This window comes from Entelurus aequoreus, linkage group LG22 (genome assembly GCF_033978785.1).
Source record: "Entelurus aequoreus isolate RoL-2023_Sb linkage group LG22, RoL_Eaeq_v1.1, whole genome shotgun sequence".
NCBI classification, from domain to species: Eukaryota; Metazoa; Chordata; class Actinopteri; order Syngnathiformes; family Syngnathidae; genus Entelurus; species Entelurus aequoreus.
The window spans coordinates 35,691,135-35,715,028 of NC_084752.1; the positions used below are offsets into that span (position 1 = coordinate 35,691,135).

Consider the following 23,894-nt stretch of genomic DNA (forward strand, 5'->3'; position numbering starts at 1 on the left):
ATTCAAAGTCCTCATGTGTCCAGGGACGTATTTCCTGACTTTATAAAAATAATATGAATTTCTAAAAAAGGAAAAAAGATTTTGTGATGATAAAAAATATCGATGTCAACTAGATACGCTTTTGCACTTGGTATCATTACAGTGGATGTTAGGTGTAGATCCACTCATGGCATTTGTTTACATTCAGGAACGCTATATTTCATTAGTGGTGACGCCGGTGAGCTATTGTATCCTCCTACGGTGTGTCGTGAAGCATGTTTAGCTATTCCTCGTCCTCCAGTGATAATGTTACTTGTAAGAAACGTACTTTATTTGTCAGCACCTCTTCCTGAGGGCGTTTCAGTGTTATAACTTCACCTTTATTTTGACTTTTTACACCAAAATGCGTCCATTCTCCCTTTTCTGTCTACACACCGTGTCTGCTTGGAAGTACTCTGTGTGTCCGCGCTGCCGAACATGCTCCTCTGCTCATAAAACCAACAATGGCATGACGTGACGACGCGCTGTCATGCCTGTTAAAAAATAAATAAAAAAATATGGGGAACCGGTACTTTTTAGAGGCGGTATAGTACCGAATATGATTCATTAGTTTTGCGGTACTATCCTAGTACCGTACAACCCTAGTGTTGTGCATTACAAACTCAAACACTGCATTGCTAGCCACCAACGAGTCGATTTTTTCATGTTAGAATGCAAAACAACAACAAAAAAAGTGTCGTTCTCCTTTAAAACAAAATGACAAACTCCCCGTGAATTTAAAATCTTTTTTTTTTTAGACGATCTTTCACCACAACAATAATAATAATAACAACATACACATGAGTGCAAAATTAGCTGACTTTAAAGCCCTCAAAAAGGTGATTGTTTCGCAGGACCCCGGAACCAGAGGGTGACAATGAGACAAGAAGAAAGTCCTGATAATGATATTCTAATTACCAGCAGGCGAGCAGAGAGGGTCAGGGCGTCAAACAGCAAAGGATGCCTAAATAAAGGATCAAATGGATCACGCTATTTTTACTAAATGCAGTAAACATGAGTGACACGTTCAACAAAAACAAGGTGACAACTTCATCATGAAGTCGGGTCGCCGGGATGTTTTCTCCCAGCCTTGAATGATTTCCTCAGCTCTACTTCCATCATTGTTTGTCTGCTTGACCCGCCTGGCACTGACGGAGGCGTGTAGGAGGAAGAGAGGGTGTGCTACACTCTAACACACACACGACGTAAACGTGGCCCCTGCACAGGGACCGGGAAAATGAAGGTCATAAGGACACGTAGAGTAAACGACGTGGAGCGATCACAGCAGACGCTGACTGCAAAATGACATGTTAGTGTGTAAATAAGGACTACGGTCGCTTTGAAACCCGCGGCTTAAAAAAGAGTGTGGCTAATTTATGCCATAATGCAAACAGTTTTCATAACACACTTGCAGAGACACTGAAATGGTGTGCTTTTGCTTGAGCTGTGGCGCCACCTTTTGGACGAGTTCGCTCACTGCGGGTGCTGCACTGCCCTGCTGTTTAGAGCTTTCAAGCGGCAGTAGCAGTGCCGTCCACAGCGTTTCTACTCGTATGGAATCTTCATTCCTCACTCCAAGTAAGTTTTACAATATAACTAAATTTATTCATTCTTACTAAAGCGTGCCACGTGTGACGTCTGTAGGAGTATGTTCATGCGTATTTGCACGTGCTATTGCAATGTCATCATGCGGGTGTCGTTAGCATTAGCAAATATGTCAATTCTGCTACTGTTTTCCTACGCTTTGTACCCTGCGGCTTATAAAAGAGTGTGGCTAATTCATGCCATAATGCAAACAGTTTTCATAACACACTTGCAGAGACACTGAAAAGTTGTGCTTTTGCTTGAGCTGTGGCGCCACCTTTTGGACGAGTTCGCTCACTGCGGGTGCTGCACTGCCCTGCTGTTTAGAGCTTTCAACCGGTAGTAGCAGTGCCGTCCACAGCGTTTCTACTCGTATGGAATCTTCATTCCTCACTCCAAGTAAGTTTTACAATATAACTAAAACTATTCATTCTTACTAAAGCGTGCCATGTGTGACGTCTGTAGGAGTGTGTTCATGCGTATTTGCACGTGCTATTGCAATGTCATCATGCGGGTGTCGTTAGCATTAGCAAATATGTCAATTCTGCTACTGTTTTCCTACGCTTTGTACCCTGCGGCTTATAAAAGAGTGTGGCTAATTTATGCCAGAATGCAAACAGTTTTCATAACACACTTGCAGAGACACTGAAAAGGTGTGCTTTTGCTTGAGCTGTGGCGCCACCTTTTGGACGAGTTCGCTCACTGCGGGTGCTGCACTGCCCTGCTGTTTAGAGCTTTCAACCGGTAGCAGCAGTGCCGTCCACAGCGTTTCTACTCGTATGGAATCTTCATTCCTCACTCCAAGTAAGTTTTACAATATAACTAAAACTATTCATTCTTACTAAAGCGTGCCATGTGTGACGTCTGTAGGAGTGTGTTCATGCGTATTTGCACGTGCTATCGTAATGGCATCATGCGGGTGTCGTTAGCATTAGCAAATATGTAAATTATGCTACTGTTTTCCTACGCTTTGTACCCTGTGGCTTAAAAAAGAGTGTGGCTAATTTATGCCATAATGCAAACAGTTTTCATAACACACTTGCAGAGACACTGAAAAGGTGTGCTTTTGATTGAGCTGTGGCGCCACCTTTTGGACGGGTTCGCTCACTGCGGGTGCTGCACTGCCCTGCTGTTTAGAGCTTTCAACCGGCAGTAGCAGTGCCGTCCACAGCGTTTCTACTCGTATGGAATCTTCATTCCTCACTCCAAGTAAGTTTTACAATACAACTAAAACTATTCATTCTTACTAAAGCGTGCCATGTGTGACGTCTGTAGGAGTGTGTTCATGCATATTTGCACGTGCTATCGTAATGGCATCGTGCGGGTGTCGTTAGCATTAGCAAATATGTAAATTATGCTACTGTTTTCCTACGCTTTGTACCCTGCGGCTTATAAAAGAGTGTGGCTAATTTATGGATTTTTCTTCGCTGACTGGCCATAAGGCAAAAAGTTTTCATAACACACTTGCAGAGACACTGAAAAGGTGTGCTTTTGATTGAGCTGTGGCGCCACCTTTTGGACGAGTTCGCTCACTGCGGGTGCTGCACTGCCCTGCTGTTTAGAGCTTTCAACCGGTAGTAGCAGTGCCGTCCACAGCGTTTCTACTCGTATGGAATCTTCATTCCTCACTCCAAGTAAGTTTTACAATACAACTAAAACTATTCATTCTTACTAAAGCGTGCCATGTGTGACGTCTGTAGGAGTGTGTTCATGCATATTTGCACGTGCTAGCGTAATGGCATCATGCGGGTGTCGTTAGCATTAGCAAATATGTAAATTATGCTACTGTTTTCCTACGCTTTGTACCCTGCGGCTTATAAAAGAGTGTGGCTAATTCATGCCATAATGCAAACAGTTTTCATAACACACTTGCAGAGACACTGAAAAGGTGTGCTTTTGCTTGAGCTGTGGCGCCACCTTTTGGACGAGTTCGGTCCCCGCGGGTGCTGCAGTGCCCTTCTGTTTAGAGCTTTCAACCGGTAGTAGCAGTGCCGTCCACAGCGTTTCTACTCGTATGGAATCTTCATTCCTCACTCCAAGTAAGTTTTACAATATAACTAAAACTATTCATTCTTACTAAAGTGTCCCATGTGTGACGTCTGTAGGAGTGTGTTCATGCATATTTGCACGTGCTATCGTAATGGCATCATGCGGGCGTCGTTAGCATTAGCAAATATGTCAATTATGCTACTGTTTTCCTACGCTTTGTACCCTGCGGCTTATAAAAGAGTGTGGCTAATTTATGCCATAATGCAAACAGTTTTCATAACACACTTGCAGAGACACTGAAAAGGTGTGCTTTTGATTGAGCTGTGGCGCCACCTTTTGGACGAGTTCGCTCACTGCGGGTGCTGCACTGCCCTGCTGTTTAGAGCTTTCAACCGGCAGTAGCAGTGCCGTCCACAGCGTTTCTACTCGTACGGAATCTTCATTCCTCACTCCAAGTAAGTTTTACAATATAACTAAAACTATTCATTCTTACTAAAGCGTGCCATGTGTGACGTCTGTAGGAGTGTGTTCATGCATATTTGCACGTGCTAGCGTAATGGCATCATGCGGGTGTCGTTAGCATTAGCAAATATGTAAATTATGCTACTGTTTTCCTACGCTTTGTACCCTGCGGCTTATAAAAGAGTGTGGCTAATTCATGCCATAATGCAAACAGTTTTCATAACACACTTGCAGAGACACTGAAAAGGTGTGCTTTTGCTTGAGCTGTGGCGCCACCTTTTGGACGAGTTCGGTCCCCGCGGGTGCTGCAGTGCCCTTCTGTTTAGAGCTTTCAACCGGTAGTAGCAGTGCCGTCCACAGCGTTTCTACTCGTATGGAATCTTCATTCCTCACTCCAAGTAAGTTTTACAATATAACTAAAACTATTCATTCTTACTAAAGTGTCCCATGTGTGACGTCTGTAGGAGTGTGTTCATGCATATTTGCACGTGCTATCGTAATGGCATCATGCGGGCGTCGTTAGCATTAGCAAATATGTCAATTATGCTACTGTTTTCCTACGCTTTGTACCCTGCGGCTTATAAAAGAGTGTGGCTAATTTATGCCATAATGCAAACAGTTTTCATAACACACTTGCAGAGACACTGAAAAGGTGTGCTTTTGATTGAGCTGTGGCGCCACCTTTTGGACGAGTTCGCTCACTGCGGGTGCTGCACTGCCCTGCTGTTTAGAGCTTTCAACCGGCAGTAGCAGTGCCGTCCACAGCGTTTCTACTCGTACGGAATCTTCATTCCTCACTCCAAGTAAGTTTTACAATATAACTAAAACTATTCATTCTTACTAAAGCGTGCCATGTGTGACGTCTGTAGGAGTGTGTTCATGCATATTTGCACGTGCTGTCGTAATGTCATCATGCGGGCGTCGTTAGCATTAGCAAATATGTCAATTCTGCTACTGTTTTCCTCCGCTTTGTACCCTGCGGCTTATAAAAGAGTGTAGATAGATAGATAGTACTTTATTGATTCCTTCAGGAGAGTTCCCTCAGGAAAATTAAAATTCCAGCAGCAGTGTACAGAATTGAGATTGAATTTAAAAAAGTAAATAATGGGGGTATAAAAACAAAATAGAAAAATATTACAATAGAATAGAAACAAAAAGCATCAATGAGAATACAAATATAACAGTAAAATAAGAATATAACAAGAGAAACTAGGCATTAGTGACCATGTTATGAAAACGTATTACACTGTTATTGTTTTGCATCCCCCGTCATTCTAATACCCCCCCTCCCTCCCTACTGTTTTCCTACGCTTTGTACCCTGCGGCTTATAAAAGAGTGTGGCTAATTTATGGATTTTTCTTCGCTGACTGGCCATAAGGCAAAAAGTTTTCATAACACACTTGCAGAGACACTGAAAAGGTGTGTTTTTGATTGAGCTGTGGCGCCACCTTTTGGACGAGTTCGGTCCCTGCGGGTGCTGCAGTGCCCTTCTGTTTAGAGCTTTCAACCGGCAGTAGCAGTGCCGTCCACAGCGTTTCTACTCGTATGGAATCTTCATTCCTCACTCCAAGTAAGTTTTACAATATAACTAAAACTATTCATTCTTACTAAAGTGTCCCATGTGTGACGTCTGTAGGAGTGTGTTCATGCGTATTTGCACGTGCTATCGTAATGGCATCATGCGGGCGTCGTTAGCATTAGCAAATATGTCAATTCTGCTACTGTTTTCCTACGCTTTGTACCCTGCGGCTTATAAAAGAGTGTGGCTAATTTATGCCATAATGCAAACAGTTTTCATAACACACTTGCAGAGACACTGAAAAGGTGTGCTTTTGCTTGAGCTGTGGCGCCACCTTTTGGACGAGTTCGCTCACTGCGGGTGCTGCACTGCCCTGCTGTTTAGAGCTTTCAACCGGCAGTAGCAGTGCCGTCCACAGCGTTTCTACTCGTATGAAATCTCCATTCCTCACTCCAAGTAAGTTTTACAATACAACTAAAACTATTCATTCTTACTAAAGCGTGCCATGTGTGACGTCTGTAGGAGTGTGTTCATGCGTATTTGCACGTGTTATTGCAATGTCATCATGCGGGTGTCGTTAGCATTAGCAAATATGTAAATTATGCTACTGTTTTCCTACGCTTTGTACCCTGCGGCTTATAAAAGAGTGTGGCTAATTTATGGATTTGTCTTCGCTGACTGGCCATAAGGCAAAAGTTTTCATAACACACTTGCAGAGACACTGAAAAGGTGTGCTTTTGCTTGAGCTGTGGCGCCACCTTTTGGACGAGTTCGCTCACTGCGGGTGCTGCAGTGCCCTGCTGTCTAGAGCTTTCAACCGGCAGTAGCAGTGCCGTCCACAGCGTTTCTACTCGTATGGAATCTTCATTTTTCACTCCAAGTAAGTTTTACAATACAACTAAAACTATTCATTCTTACTAAAGCGTGCCATGTGTGACGTCTGTAGGAGTGTGTTCATGCGTATTTGCACGTGCTATCGTAATGGCATCATGCGGGTGTCGTTAGCATTAGCAAATATGTCAATTATGCTACTGTTTTCCTACGCTTTGTACCCTGCGGCTTATAAAAGAGTGTGGCTAATTTATGGATTTTTCTTCGCTTACTGGCCATAAGGCAAAAAGTTTTCATAACACACTTGCAGAGACACTGAAAAGGTGTGCTTTTGTTTGAGCTGTGGCGCCACCTTTTGGACGAGTTCGCTCACTGCGGGTGCTGCACTGCACTGCCCTGCTGTTTAGAGCTTTCAACCGGTAGTAGCAGTGCCGTCCACAGCGTTTCTACTCGTATGGAATCTTCATTCCTCACTCCAAGTATATATCAGATATACATAATCACAATACCAGGGCATCCAGTGAGGGGCATTTTGTACTCCCTCGTCCCAGGAAGAATGCTTTGCGGAAATCTTTTATTTATAGATCTTTATCGCTCTGGAATAACCTGCCTCGAATTCTCACCAGCATTGAAAGTAAACAGGTTTTTAAAAAGAGAGTAATATTTTATCTGAGTTTTTAAATTAGTTTGCTCGTTGATGATTTGCTTGGTTTTATATTGTGTAGTTATATTTATATGGTAATTATTATTCTGTGACTGTGAATTGTTTGCTTGTTTTTTATTGATGCTTTTATTTTTTTCTGTATTGTTTAGTTATAATGATATGCTTTTACTTACCCCAGGAAGACTAGTGGGTTGTTGAGGCAACCAGCTAATGGGGATCCTTAATAAAAATCAAATCAAATCAAGTAAGTTTTACAATATAACTATCAGATGAAACAAAAATGGAGCTGTTTGGCCACAATACCCAGCAATATGTTTGGAGGAGAAAAGGTGAGGCCTTTAGGAACACCATGCCGACAGTCAAGCATGGTGGTGGTAGTATTATGCTCTGGGCCTGTTTTGCTGCCAATGGAACTGGTGCTTTACAGAGAGTAAATGGGACAATGAAAAAGGAGGATTAGCTCCAAATTCTTCAGGACAAGCTAATTGTTATACATTACAATTATACATCCTGCTGTTTAAAGCTTTGAACTGGAAGGAGAAGTGCCATTCTGTCGTCTAATCGTCCATAGCGTTTCTACTCGTATGGATTCTTCATTCATCACTCCGAGCAACGTTTGTAAGTTTTACAATATAACTAAAACTATACTTACTAAAGCGTCCCACGTGTGATGTCTGTAGGAGTGTCTCCGTGCATATTTGCACATGCTATCGTAATGTAATGAAGCTAGTGTTGTTAGCATTAGCTCATAATATGTCTATGTTATTATTAAAAACTTACAATTGGCATTCTTTTTGTATTGTTGACGTTTTGTAAATTCCCCAAAACGTCACGAAAACGAGTCTGTTTAGCTGATTGGAGAGCTAGCTTGCGCAGCTTGTGGGTCCATGACCATGACTTCTGTTTTGTTTGATCAGCCGTTTTACTGCCGCGTCACAGACACCGTTTGGAAACAATAGAGTTATGTAAATAAACATTTCGAGAATATATCTGTGTAAATAACTCATTTCACATTGTATATTTCTTATAGTCCGGTGCGGCTTTCATTAAAAGCATGCAAAGGGTGAATGCTTGCGAGTGTTTCCCGCTGTTTAAAGCTTTGAACCGGAAGGAGAAGTGCCATTCTGCCGTCTAATCGTCCATAGCTAAAACTGTTTATACTTACTGAACCGTCCCATGTGTGATGTCTGTAGGAGTGTTTTCATGCACATTTGTACGTGCTATCGTAATGTAATGACCATGACTTCTGTTTTGTTTCATCAGCTGTTTTACTGCCGTGTCACAGACACCGTTTGGAAACAATTGAGTTATGTAAATAAATATTTAGAGAATCTTTATGTGTAAATAACTCATTTCACAACATTTATACAAACCCCGTTTCTACATGAGTTGGGAAATTGTGTTAGATGTAAATATAAACGGAATACAATGATTTGCAAATCATTTTCAACCCATATTCAGTTGAATATGCTACAAAGACAACATATTTGATGTTCAAACTTTTGCAAATAATCATTAACTTTAGAATTTGATGCCAGCAACACGTGACAAAGAAGTTGGGAAAGGTGGCAATAAATACTGATAAAGTTGAGGAATGCTCATCAAACACTTATTTGGAACATCCCACAGGTGAACAGGCAAATTGGGAACAGGTGGGTGCCATGATTGGGTGTAAAAGTAGATTCCATGAAATGCTCAGTCATTCACAAACAAGGATGGGGTGAGGGTCACCACTTTGTCAACAAATGCGTGAGCAAATTGTTGAACAGTTTAAGAAAAACCTTTCTCAACCAGCTATTGCAAGGAATTTAGGGATTTCACCATCTACGCTCCGTAATATCATCAAAGGGTTCAGAGAATCTGGAGAAATCACTGCACGTAAGCAGCTAAGCCCGTGACCTTCCATTCCGCAGGCTGTACTGCATCAACAAGCGACATCAGTGTGTAAAGGATATCACCACATGGGCTCAGGAAAACTTCAGAAACCCACTGTCAGTAACTACAGTTGGTCGCTACATCTGTAAGTGCAAGTTAAAACTCTCCTATGCAAGGCGAAAACCGTTTATCAACAACACCCAGAAACACAGTCGACTTCGCTGGGCCTGAGCTCATTTAAGATGGACTGATACAAAGTGGAAAAGTGTTCTGTGGTCTGACGAGTCCACATTTCAAATTGTTTTTGGAAACTGCGGACGTCATGTCCTCCGGACCAAAGAGGAAAAGAACCATCCGGATTGTTATAGGTGCAAAGTTGAAAAGCCAGCATGTGTGATGGTATGGGGGTGTATTAGTGCCCAAGACATGGGTAACTTACACATCTGTGAAGGCACCATTAATGCTGAAAGGTACATACAGGTTTTGGAGCAACATATGTTGCCATCCAAGCAACGCTACCATGGACGCCCCTGCTTATTTCAGCAAGACAATGCCAAGCCACGTGTTACATCAACGTGGCTTCATAGTAAAAGCGTGCGGGTACTAGACTGGCCTGCCTGTAGTCCAGACCTGTCTCCCATTGAAAATGTGTGGCGCATTATGAAGCCTAAAATAGCACAAGGGAGACCCCCGGACTGTTGAACAACTTAAGCTGTACATCAAGCAAGAATGGGAAAGAATTCCACCTGAGAAGCTTAAAAAATGTGTCTCCTCAGTTCCCAAACGTTTACTAAGTGTTGTTAAAAGGAAAGGCCATGTAACACAGTGGTGAACATGCCCTTTCCCAACTACTTTGGCACGTGTTGCAGCCATGAAATTCTAAGTTAATTATTATTTGCAAAAAAAAAATAAAGTTTATGAGTTTGAACATCAAATATGTTGTCTTTGTAGTGCATTCAATTGAATATGGGTTGAAAAGGATTATATATAGAAACATTTTATTTTTTTCTATAATTTATTGAGTGCGGCTTATATACCGCCGCACTCTATAGTCCAGAAAATTGGGTACTATTCAACTAAAGAAGCTCCAGCTGCAATATTAAATCGAGTATTATAAATGCCGAGTTCCAAGTGAATTGCCTGTTGAAGAAGTTCTATCTTTCAGTCACGGCTGATTGGCAATATTCTCAAAACCATTTTTTAACAAAAAAAAAAAATTCCTCTCCCGCAGTTGCTTTAATTCTGAGAAGGCGTGAAAGCAGCCGGAAGGTTGCGAGATGAAATTGGACAGGAGGGTGGCTGCAGTTTGACCGTGCAGTGAAAGAAAGTGTAGAAACCATGTTCGTTTCCACCACCGTGAGGTCCACTTCTGAGCCCGTCACACCACTCCGTGTTCCAACCTGAGTTTCTTTCTTTATGATCCTTTTCTTTCACAAACCACGCCTTTCAATTCCAATACTAATTTTAGACGTTTGTGCTGCGTCGGAGTTGCTTAGAAGGACAACAACAAAACAAGGAGCCGTAATCAAAAGCAGTTTTAGTTTCAAAGGTGCTTTGCTCCAAAAAAAAAAAGCTTTGTTTCCTTATCGCTGCAAACAGCTTGTGTTCATCTTGATACGAGCGCCTTCATCAAAACCGCCTTAACAATGTTTATTTAGGGAGGGTCTGCGCATTTTGAAGGCTGTTTTTAATGGTTGACGCTCCCTTATGCTTTCTGAGCTCACTATGTCCACCGCTCGCCGTACATGTCCTACCAAGTGAGACTGACACTGTTATAATGTCCATCTCTCAGATGGTAAACTGCTATGATGACTGCAATATGCTGATAGCAACCTAACCCGGTGTTTTTCAACCACTGTGCCGCGGCACACTCGTGACATACAGTCAGGTGTGCCGTGGGAGATGATCTAATTTCACCTATTTGGGTTAAAAATATTTGTTGCAAACCGGTAATCATAGTCTGCAGATGGTGTGTTGTTGTTGAGTGTCGGTGCTGTGTAGAACTCGGCAGAGTAACCGTGTAATACTCTTCCATATCAGAGGGTAGCTAATTGCTTTGTAGATGTCGGAAACAGCGGTAGGCAGGATGCAGGTAAAAAGGTATCTAATGCTGAAACCAAAAATAAACAAAAGGTGAGTGCCCCTAAGAAAAGGCATTGACGCTTAGGGAAGGCTATGCAGAACAAAACTAAAACTGAACTGGCTACAAAGTAAACAAAAACAGAATGCTGGACGACAGCAAAGACTTACTGTGGAGCAAAGACGGCGTCCACAATGTACACTACCGTTCAAAAGTTTGGGGTCACATTGAAATGTCCTTATTTTTGAAGGAAAAGCACTGTACTTTTCAATGAAGATAACTTTAAACTAGTCTTAACTTTAAAGAAATACACTTTATACATTGCTAATGTGGTAAATGACTATTCTAGCTGCAAATGTCTGGTTTTTGGTGCAATATCTACATCGGTGTGTAGAGGCCCATTTCCAGAAACTATCACTCCAGTGTTCTAATGGTACAATGTGTTTGCTCATTGGCTCAGAAGGCTAATTGATGATTAGAAAACCCTTGTGCAATCATGTTCACACATCTGAAAACAGTTTAGCTCGTTACAGAAGCTACAAAACTGACCTTCCTTTGAGCAGATTGAGTTTCTGGAGCATCACATTTGTGGGGTCAATTGAACGCTCAAAATGGCCAGAAAAAGAGAACTTTCATCTGAAACTCGACAGTCTATTCTTGTTCTTAGAAATGAAGGCTATTCCACAAAATTGTTAGGGTGACCCCAAACTTTTGAACGGTAGTGTACATCCGAACATGACGTGACAATCGACAATGTCCCCACTAAGAAGGATAAAAACAACCGAAATATTCTTGATTGCTAAAACAAAGTAGATGCGGGAAATATCGCTCAAAGGAAGACATGAAACTGCTACGGGTGAACACCATAAAAAGAGAAAAAGCCACCAAAATAGGAGCGCAAGACAAGAAGTAAAACACTACACACAGGAAAACAGCAAAAAAGTCCAAATAAGTCAGGGTGTGATGTGACAGGTGGTGACAGTACACCTACTTTGAGACAAGAGCTATAGTGATGCATGCTTGGTTATGGTTTAGAGTCATATCCAACAATTGCGACAACAACTTTTTACAGGAGGAACAGTGTGGTTTTCGTCCTGGTCGTGGAACTGTGGACCAGCTCTATATTCTCGGCAGGGTCCTTGAGGGTGCATAGGAGTTTGCCCAACCAGTCTACATGTGCTTTGTGGACTTGGAGAAGGCATTCGACCGTGTCCCTCGGGAAGTCCTGTGGGGAGTGCTCAGAGAGTATGGGGTATCGGACTGTCTGATTGTGGCGGTCCGCTCCCTGTATGATCAGTGTCAGACCTTGGTCCGCATTGCCGGCAGTAAGTCGGACCCGTTTCCAGTGAGGGTTGGACTCCACCAAGGCTGCCCTTTGTCACCGATTCTGTTCATAACTTTTATGGACATCATTTCTAGGCGCAGTCAGGGCATTGAGGGGATCTGGTTTGGTGGCTGCTGGATTAGGTCTCTGCTTTTTGCAGATGATGTGGTCCTGATGGCTTCATCTGGCCAGGATCTTCAGCTCTCGCTGGATCGGTTCGCAGCCGAGTGTGAAGCGACTGGGATGAGAATCTGCACCTCCAAGTCCGAGTCCATGGTTGTCGCCCGCGAAAGGTTGGAGTGCCATCTCCAAGTTGAGGAGGAGACCCTGCCCCTAGTGGAGGAGTTCAAGTACCTCGGAGTCTTGTTCACGAGTGAGGGAAGAGTGGATGGCGGATCGGTGCGGCGTCTTCAGTAATGCGGACGTTGTATCGATCCGTTGTGGTGAAGAAGGAGCTGAGCCGGACGGCAAAGCTCTCAATTTACCGGTCGATCTACGTTCCCATCCTCACCTATGGTCATGAGCTTTGGGTTATGACCGAAAGGACAAGATCACGGGTACAAGCGGCCGACATGAGTTTCCTCCGCCGGGTGGCGGGGCTCTCCCTTAGAGATAGGGTGAGAAGTTCTGCCATCCGGGGGGAGCTCAAAGTAAAGCTACTGCTCCTCCACATGGAGAGGAGCCAGATGAGGTGGTTCGGGCATCTGGGGCCGTACTTATCAAGCTTCTTAGAATTACTCCTAAGAAGTCTGCTAAGAGTTGACTTAAAAGTAAATAAATTATTCGCTGAAAGCTGCACTTAAAAGTTAGTTATCAAGCGTCTTACTCACACTTTCAGCGAAGTGTAGGACTGAATCTTAAGTGTCACACTCAGAGCTGAATTACGACATTACTATGTGCCGTAAACGGAATTTTAGGTGACGTCATTTCTGTGTCCATAGAAATGACCAATCACGGAAGGGAATCCGTTGTCTAAGAATAAAGAAATATCTTGGAAATATTTAAGTGGACAATGGGAGTGTATATTTTGACAATAAACTACAAAATAATACAAAACAAACTAGTCCCTGCCGGCACTCACGCTACCGCTCCCTCTCTTCTCTCGCCCACACACTCACTGACGTCACTCACCTCACGGCCACACACATACGCTACTCTCATAACATTTTATTTCCAATTCATTAATTAGGCAACTAATTTGAAACTGGTGTGGGTGGCTCTATATATACTAGCCCACTGCAGCCACATGCAGAAATCAACAAGGAATCGAAAAGTATTAAATCTGTGACAAAAATAATATCCGCTCTGTCTAAACAATACCGTTTGATCAGCTGCTCGTCATCAAAAAAAAAAAAAAAACATTGTTCCGTTCCCTGAACGTTCGCGCACGTCTCTCTCGCCTCAGTGCCATCCCCTGCTGGCAACTCCTAACCACTTAAGACACCTCTGAAGGTCTCTTAAATATCGTGGAGAGTAGGAGTGATTCTTAGACTTAAGAACGTTGATAAAAAGCTTTTATTCTTAAGTTTGAGAGTAGGACTAAATTTCGCAAATTCTCAGGACTTAAGTGTAAAATGGCACTCTAAGAAGCTTGATAAGTACGGCCCCTGGTCTGGATGCCACCCGAACGCCTCCCGAGGGGCACATCCGAACGGCAGGAGGCCAAGGGGAAGACCCAGGACACATTGGGAAGACTATCTCTCCTGGCTGGCCTGGGAACGCCTCGGGATCCCCCGGGAAGAGCTGGACGAAGTGGCTGGGGAGAGGGAAGTCTGGGCTTCTCTGCTTAGGCTGCTGCCCCCGCGACCCGACCTCGGATAAGCGGAAGAAGATGGATGGATGGATGGACTTTTTACTGTCAACTGAGTTTCATTTTTTAATGATTTCTGCTGGTGGTGTGCCTCCGGATTTTTTCAACACAAAAAATGTGCCTTGGCTCAAAAAAGGTTGAAAAACACTGACCTAACCTACCCCCGGATTGTAAATAATTCAATGGGTGATTAACTTGTGTGATGACTGCATTATGCTGATAGTATATATTTGTACCATGAATTGATTAACGTGGACCCCGACTTAAACAAGGTGAACAACTTATTGTGGTGCTACCATTTAGTGGTCAATTGTACGAAATATGTACTGTACTCTGCAATCTACTAATAAAAGTTTCAATCAAAACCCTTTGTCCCCGGGCACAGGTCAACCTGAATGGAGGAGGTAAAAACCCAAGCCTAGTGAGACCAGCCTCCCACCTCCCACCTAGCAAACTTGAAATTGGCTTCCTCTCCCGTTGTTCTGCACCGATAATTAGCTTCCCCAGCCGACGAGCGGAGAAATGAACGTCCATAAATAAACAGAATGTCTCCGGGTCTGAGTCACAGCACTTTGCATGGGGGTCTTTCCGAGCTGTTCTGAAAGGTTGGGGCAGGTCACCCCACCCCAGGACTACACCAGCCGTCCTCCAGACTGCAGCACACTCACCATTTTTCTCGGCTTGATGTTCTCTTTTGGAATCAGGAGCGAGTTATTCGACTCGGTCGATGTCACGGATGACGTAAATGACGTGTGGATTTACGTCAAGGACGGACCACCAGCCACGGCTGCGGGAGCACAGGAGGGCTGCGATTCAAAGTAGGGCTGCACCATTTTGAGGAAAAAGATAATACTAACGCAGACACTCGTAAACGTGTTAGCATATTAGCTAATGCTAACAGTGCTAGCTTGATTACATTGCGATAGCACGTACAAATATGCATGAAAACACTCCTACAGACGTCACACATGGGACACTTTAGTGAGTATGAATACTTTTAGTTATATAAACAGTGGGATTTCAAACAATTAGGAAGGTTTGTGTCATGTTTGTCCTCCTAAGCTCACCTTTGTGCACAGTATAAAACGTTTGGTGGACGAAAGTAGACAAAGCAGGAGTGGCATGAAACACGCCTTTCTGTGGTAGTGTCGGAGAAAGTTACACATGTAAACGAATTGTTGCGACACAGTCCACACACCTACGATGAGTTCAAGGACAAGCCAAAATTAGTAGGACAAAACGGCTCTCGCCAAATACTCTCATCAGTGAAGCCTATTTAATACAAACAGTGGGATTTCTAACAATTAGGAAGGTTTGTGTCATGTTTGTCCTCCTAAACTCACCTTTGTGCATTCACGCACAGCATAAAACGTTTGGTGGACGAAATGAGACAAAGAAGGAGTGGCATGAAGCACGTATTTCTGTGGCAGCGTGGGAGAAAGCTACACATGTAAACAAACTGTTGCGACAGAGTCCACACAACTACAATGAGTTCAAGGACCAGCCAAAATTAGTAGGACAAAACGGCGCTCGCCAAATACTTTCATCAGTGAAGCATGTTTAATAGAAACAGTGGGATTTCTAACAATTAGGAAGGTTTGTGTCATGTTTGTCCTCCTAAGCTCCCCTTGTGCATTCACGCACAGCATAAAACGTTTGGTGGACGAAATGAGACAAAGCAGGAGTGGCATGAAACACGCCTTAAAGTGGCAGCGTCGGAGAAAGTTACACATGTAAACAAACTGTTGCGACACAGTCCACACAATTACGATGAGTTCAAGGACCAGCCAAAATTAGTAGGACAAAACGGCGCTCGCCAAATACTCTCATCAGTAAAGCATGTTTAATATAAATAGTGGGATTTCTAACAATTAGGAAGGTTTGTGTCATGTTTGTCCTCCTAAACTCACCTTTGTGTATTCACGCACAACATAAAACGTTTGGTGGACGAAATGAGACAAAGCAGGAGTGGCATGAAACACGTCTTTCTGTGGCAGCGTCGGAGAAAGTTACACATGTAAACAAAATGTTGCGACAGAGTCCACACAACTACAATGAGTTCAAGGACCGCCAAAATTAGTAGGATAAAACGGCGCTCGCCAAATACTCTCATCAGTGAAGGATGTTTAATATAAACAGTGGGATTTCTAACAATTAGGAAGGTTTGTGTCATGTTTGTCCTCCTAAGCTCACCTTTGTGCATACACGCACAGCATAAAACATTTGGTGGACGAAATGAGACAAAGAAGGAGTGGCATAAGGCACGTATTTCTGTGGCAGAGTGGGAGAAAGCTACACATGTAAACAAACTGTTGCGACAGAGTCCACACAACTACAATGAGTTCAAGGACCAGCCAAAATTAGTAGGACAAAACGGCGCTCGCCAAATACTTTCATCAGTGAAGCATGTTTAATAGAAACAGTGGGATTTCTAACAATTAGGAAGGTTTGTGTCATGTTTGTCCTCCTAAGCTCCCCTTGTGCATTCACGCACAGCATAAAACGTTTGGTGGACGAAATGAGACAAAGCAGGAGTGGCATGAAACACGCCTTAAAGTGGCAGCGTCGGAGAAAGTTACACATGTAAACAAACTGTTGCGACACAGTCCACACAATTACGATGAGTTCAAGGACCAGCCAAAATTAGTAGGACAAAACGGCGCTCGCCAAATACTCTCATCAGTAAAGCATGTTTAATATAAATAGTGGGATTTCTAACAATTAGGAAGGTTTGTGTCATGTTTGTCCTCCTAAACTCACCTTTGTGTATTCACGCACAACATAAAACGTTTGGTGGACGAAATGAGACAAAGCAGGAGTGGCATGAAACACGTCTTTCTGTGGCAGCGTCGGAGAAAGTTACACATGTAAACAAAATGTTGCGACAGAGTCCACACAACTACAATGAGTTCAAGGACCGCCAAAATTAGTAGGATAAAACGGCGCTCGCCAAATACTCTCATCAGTGAAGCATGTTTAATATAAACAGTGGGATTTCTAACAATTAGGTAGGTTTGTGTCATGTTTGTCCTCCTAAACTCACCTTTGTGCATTCACGCACAACATAAAACGTTTGGTGGACGAAATGAGACAAAGCAGGAGTGGCATGAAGCACGTCTTTCTGTGGCAGCGTCGGAGAAAGTTACACATGTAAACAAAATGTTGCGACAGAGTCCACACAACTACAATGAGTTCAAGGACCAGCCAAAATTAGTAGGACAAAACGGCGCTCGCCAAATACTCTCATCAGTGAAGCATGTTTAATATAAACAGTGGGATTTCTAACAATTAGGAAGGTTTGTGTCATGTTTGTCCTCCTAAACTCCTCTTTGTGCATTCACGCACAGCATAAAACGTTTGGTGGACGAAATGAGACAAAGAAGGAGTGGCATAAGGCACGTATTTCTGTGGCAGCGTGGGAGAAAGTTACACATGTAAACAAACTGTTGCGACAGAGTCCACACAAATGCAATGAGTTCAAGGACCAGCCAAAATTAGTAGGACAAAACGGCGCTCGCCAAATACTCTCATCAGTGAAGCATGTTTAATATAAACGGTGGGATTTCTAACAATTAGGAAGGTTTGTGTCATGTTTGTCCTCCTAAGCTCACCTTTGTGCATTCACGCACAGCATAAAACGTTTGGTGGACGAAATGAGACAAAGCAGGAGTGGCATGAAACACGCCTTAAAGTGGCAGCGTCGGAGAAAGTTACACATGTAAACAAACTGTTGCGACACAGTCCACACAATTACGATGAGTTCAAGGACCAGCCAAAATTAGTAGGACAAAACGGCGCCCGCCAAATACTGTCATCAGTAAAGCATGTTTAATATAAATAGTGGGATTTCTAACAATTAGGAAGGTTTGTGTCATGTTTGTCCTCCTAAACTCACCTTTGTGTATTCACGCACAACATAAAATGTTTGGTGGACGAAATGAGACAAAGCAGGAGTGGCATGAAGCACGTCTTTCTGTGGCAGCGTGGGAGAAAGTTACACATGTAAACAAACTGTTGCGACAGAGTCCACACAACTACAATGAGTTCAAGGACCGCCAAAATTAGTAGGACAAAACGGCGCGCGCCAAATACTCTCATCAGTGAAGCCTGTTTAATATAAACAGTGGGATTTTTAACAATTAGGAAGGTTTGTGTCATGTTTGTCCTCCTAAGCTCACCTTTGTGCATTCACGCACAGCATAAAACGTTTAGTGGACGAAATGAGACAAAGCAGGAGTGGCATGAAACACGCCTTAAAGTGGCAGCGTCGGAGAAAGTTACACATGTAAACAAACTGTTGCGACAGAGTCCACACAATTACGATGAGTTCAAGGACCAGCCAAAATTAGTAGGACAAAACGGCGCTCGCAAAATAATCTCATCAGTGAAGCATGTTTAATATAAACAGTGGAATTTTTAACAATTAGGAAGGTTTGTGTCATGTTTGTCCTCCTACACCAGACCTGGGCATTCTGCGGCCCGCGGGCCACATCCGGCCCTTTGTGCGTCCCTGTCCGGCCCGCGTGAGGCCAATCATGAATTACAAAATACATTTTAAAAAGTATCTATGTCGAGTGTGCAATACAACGGTGCTGCTTTTGTTTTGAAAAGCGTTATTTGTATTACTTCCGTGTGGACGTATGCGCGTGCGTGATTGTGAGTGAATGTGAACAGCTGCAATCACAAATTACAAAATAAAGTTGAAAAAACATCTATGTCGTGCGCGCAATACAACTGTGCTGCTTTTATTTTGAAAAGTGTTATTTATGGGCGTATGTCGTGTGTAACCTGTGAGTGAAGGTGCACAGCGACAAGTGATGTACGGTTTACATCCGAGACGCTAAAAAGAGAAAAGTTGATGACGAATGGCATGTTTTCAACAAGACATGGACTGCCAAGCAACGTTCCCTCTAAGGTGCACGCCTGCGCAATTGCGCACCGCTCAAGCGTCCTCTGCGCACAGCAAATATATGCCGCGCACCAAATCAAATCCCATCTGATTTCTAAACAAAATAAACACATTTATTCTGTGTAATTTTGCAATGCAACTCTGAGTGACAGTGACAACAAGCGGCCCTAACGGTGTTTGTCAACACCGTTCAATTGAACACCGTTCAATTATTGTAACGTCTATGGAGATGCTTCGAGGCCAGGAATTATATCGATCACTTTATTGAGCAAAACTGTTTATATTCGGCCATAACCACACCAAAAACATGAGTAAAACACTTCTATCTCGAAAAACTAGTCATTTTCTGCCGAACAAACCAGGCCAAAACCAACTTGTCATCTGTCACCAACACGCATGCCACTAAGCCACTAGTGCGTTTATGGCCACACAAAAAGTCGGACAACTCAAACACCACACACAGTTACACTATGACTCCTCAGTCATATGTGTGCTTATTCTACTGTCATTTATTATTAATGTTAATTTATTTATATTAATCATGGAATTCTGTTACTAGAGAAAGTTACAGGAATGCACACTTCATCCGGTGCTTACATTTCATTGTGCAACATGAGGATGTTTAAGGGGAACTAAATGTGATCTCTGAAAGGGGTACAAATGATTTCCAAAGCAGTGCTTTTGGTATAAAGTTAAGTTAGGTTAAATGAAAGTATTATTATTATTATTAATTATTATTATTATTTATTATTATTATTATTATTATTATTATTATTATTATTTATCTTACGGTATATATCAAAAATAGTATTGAGCAAAATGTAATTGAAATATTGTCGATGTGGCCCTCCAGCAGTGCTCGGGTTGCTCATGTGGCCCCCGGTAAAAATTAATTGCCCACCCCTGTCCTACACAAACCCCATTAGACGGTTGCCGACCGCAGCTTTAGCAGGAGGAGGCGTGTATGCACCGGAAGTAATGATGGAGTTCTTTTGTGGTGTATCGGTTCACACAGCTGGCTTTGGTGGTTGCAAAACCCCGCCCTAATTCCAAGTCGTTTCGCCATTTCCAATCACCCTGCAATTGACAGGTAATCAGTGTGGGGTAATAACCCTCCCTGTGCATTGTGGGAAAATGCAGTGATTGATATCAAGCATGCTGACAACCCGCAAATCATTCACATTTCAAATGTGTCTATAGAGCCTGATGCCGGAGACAGAGTCATTATGTAAATAAACCAAGATGAGAAGGACGGCAGTTACAGGAAATGGAATCTATTTGTGAACACTAACTACGTAAATAATAAATAAATACATGTAAATAATCTCCTCCAGATGTGTCTGAAGTTTCACTTCAATCTGTTGCCCTCGGAACCAAAAACAAGAAGCCGGATAATCATCTTTTAATCTGCGTGGTCTGCCATAGTACTATTCATATTCACGGGTGTTACCCAGACTAGAGCGCACAAGCTTTCAGCCAACAATCCAGGGAGCCTGAAAAAGCCCGGAGACAAAATGTTGGCAGCGTAAGAAGAATGCTGGGACACACAATCTGCACCTCCAGATTGCTCTTTGAACCCACTTGCTGTGGAACTGCAGAACAAAGCCAGCATCTTCTAAAACTGCACACACAATGACTAGTAGAGGAACACACAATGCACACACAATCACTAGTAGAGGAACACACTATGCACACACAATGACAAGTAGAGGATCACACAATACACACACAATGACAAGTAGAGGATCACACAATGCACACACAATGACAAGTAGAGAAACACACAATGCACACACAAAGACAAGTAGAGGAACACACAATGCACACACAATGACAAGTAGAGGAACACATATTTCACACACTATGGCAAGTAGAGGAACACATAACTCACACACAATGACAAGTAGAGGAACACATAATGCACACACAAAGACAAGTAGAGGAACACACAATGCACACACAAAGACAAGTAGAGGAACACACAATGCACACACAATGACAAATAGAGGAACACAATTCACACACAATGACAAGTAGAGGAACACACAATACACACACAAAGACAAGTAGAGGAACACATAATGCAAACACAAAGACAGGTAGAGGAAAACACAATGCACACACAAAGACAAGTAGAGGAACACACAATGCACACACAAAGACAAGTGGAGGAACACACAATGCACACACAATGACAAATAGAGGAACACAATTCACACACAATGACAAGTAGAGGAACACACAATGCACACACAAAGACAAGTAGAGGAAAACACAATGCACACACAAAGACAAGTAGAGGAACACACAATGCACACACAAAGACAAGTAGAGGAACACACAATGCACACACAATGACAAATAGAGGAACACAATTCACACACAATGACAAGTAGAGGAACACACAATGCACACACAAAGACAAGTAGAGGAACACACAATGCACACACAAAGACAAGTAGGGGAACACATAATGCACACACAATGACAAGTAGAGGAACACACATTGCACACACAATGACAAGTAGAGGATCACACAATACACACACAATGACAAGTAGAGGATCACACAATGCACACACAATGACAAGTAGAGAAACACACAATGCACACACAAAGACAAGTAGAGGAACACACAATGCACACACAATGACAAGTAGAGGAACACATATTTCACACACTATGGCAAGTAGAGGAACACATAACTCACACACAATGACAAGTAGAGGAACACATAATGCACACACAAAGACAAGTAGAGGAACACACAATGCACACACAAAGACAAGTAGAGGAACACACAATGCACACACAATGACAAATAGAGGAACACAATTCACACACAATGACAAGTAGAGGAACACACAATACACACACAAAGACAAGTAGAGGAACACATAATGCAAACACAAAGACAGGTAGAGGAAAACACAATGCACACACAAAGACAAGTAGAGGAACACACAATGCACACACAAAGACAAGTGGAGGAACACACAATGCACACACAATGACAAATAGAGGAACACAATTCACACACAATGACAAGTAGAGGAACACACAATGCACACACAAAGACAAGTAGAGGAAAACACAATGCACACACAAAGACAAGTAGAGGAACACACAATGCACACACAAAGACAAGTAGAGGAACACACAATGCACACACAATGACAATTAGAGGAACACAATTCACACACAATGACAAGTAGAGGAACACACAATGCACACACAAAGACAAGTAGAGGAACACACAATGCACACACAAAGACAAGTAGGGGAACACATAATGCACACACAATGACAAGTAGAGGAACACACATTGCACACACAATGACAGGTAGAGGAACACACAATGCACACACAATGACAAGTAGAGGAACACACAGTGCACACACAATGACAGGTAGAGGAACACACAATGCACACACAAAGACAAGTAGAGGAACACACAATGCGCACACAAAGACAAGTAGAGGAACACACAATGCACACACAAAGACAAGTAGAGGAACACATAATGCACACACAATGACAAGTAGAGGAACACACAATGCACACACAATGACAAGTAGAGGAACACACAATGCACACACAATGACAAGTAGAGGAACACACAATGCACACACAAAGACATGTAGAGGAACACACAATGTACACACAAAGACAAGTAGAGGAACACACAATGCACACACAAAGACAAGTAGGGGAACACACAATGTACACACAAAGACAAGTAGAGGAACACATTATGCACACACAAAGACAAGTAGAGGAACACACAATGCACACACAATGAAAAATAGAGGAACACAATTCACACACAATGACAAGTAGAGGAACACATTATGCACACACAAAGACAAGTAGAGGAACACACAATGCACACACAATCACTAGTAGAGGAACACACAATGCACACACAATGACAAGTAGAGGAACACACAATGCACACACAATGACAAGTAGAGGAACACACAATGCACACACAATGACAGGTAGAGGAACACACAATGCACACACAATGACAAGTAGAGGAACACACAATGCACACACAATGACAAGTAGAGGAACACACAATACACACAATGACAAGTAGAGGAACACACAATGCACACACATAATGACAAGTAGAGGAACACACAATGCACACACAAAGACAAGTAGAGGAACACATAATGCACACACAAAGACAAGTAGAGGAACACATAATGCACACACAAAGACAAGTAGAGGAACACACAATGCACACACAAAGACAAGTAGAGGAACACACAATGCACACACAAAGACAAGTAGAGGAACACACAATGCACACACAAAGACAAGTAGAGGAACACACAATGCACACACAATGACAAGTAGAGGAACACACAATGCACACACAAAGACAAGTAGAGGAACACACAATGCACACACAAAGACAAGTAGAGGAACACACAATGCACACACAATGACAAGTAGAGGAACACATAATGCACACACAAAGACAAGTAGAGGAACACACAATGCACACACAAAGACAAGTAGAGGAACACACAATGCACACACAATGACAAGTAGAGGAACACACAATGCACACACAAAGACAAGTAGAGGAACACACAATGCACACACAATGACAAGTAGAGGAACACACAGTGACAAGTAGAGGAACACACAATGACATGTTTCAAAAAAGCTGGCACAAGTGGCAAAAAAGAGTGAGAAATTTGAAGAATGCTCGTCAAAGACTTATTTGGAACATCCCACAGGTGAACAGGCTAATTGGGAACAGGTGGGTGCCATGATTGGGTATAAAAGCAGCTTCCATGAAATGCTCAGT

At 42.7% G+C, this 23,894-nt stretch overlaps 1 protein-coding gene across 2 annotated transcripts in view; it reads right to left on the reverse strand.

The window, feature by feature from the left end:
* The window catches only part of ctnna2 (catenin (cadherin-associated protein), alpha 2), a 960,302-nt gene that overhangs the window by 635,082 nt on the left and 301,326 nt on the right, over positions 1 to 23,894 (reverse strand). Inside the window, exon 8 of one of the 2 annotated variants that reach the window (XM_062033034.1) lies at positions 836 to 982. The exons of the other annotated variant lie outside the window; for it this stretch is intronic. Within the exon in view, the coding sequence (XP_061889018.1) occupies positions 965 to 982 (18 nt within the window). The 3' untranslated portion in view covers positions 836 to 964. Of the gene's footprint in view, positions 1 to 835; positions 983 to 23,894 lie in introns of those variants that run through there. 2 annotated transcript variants of the gene reach the window in all.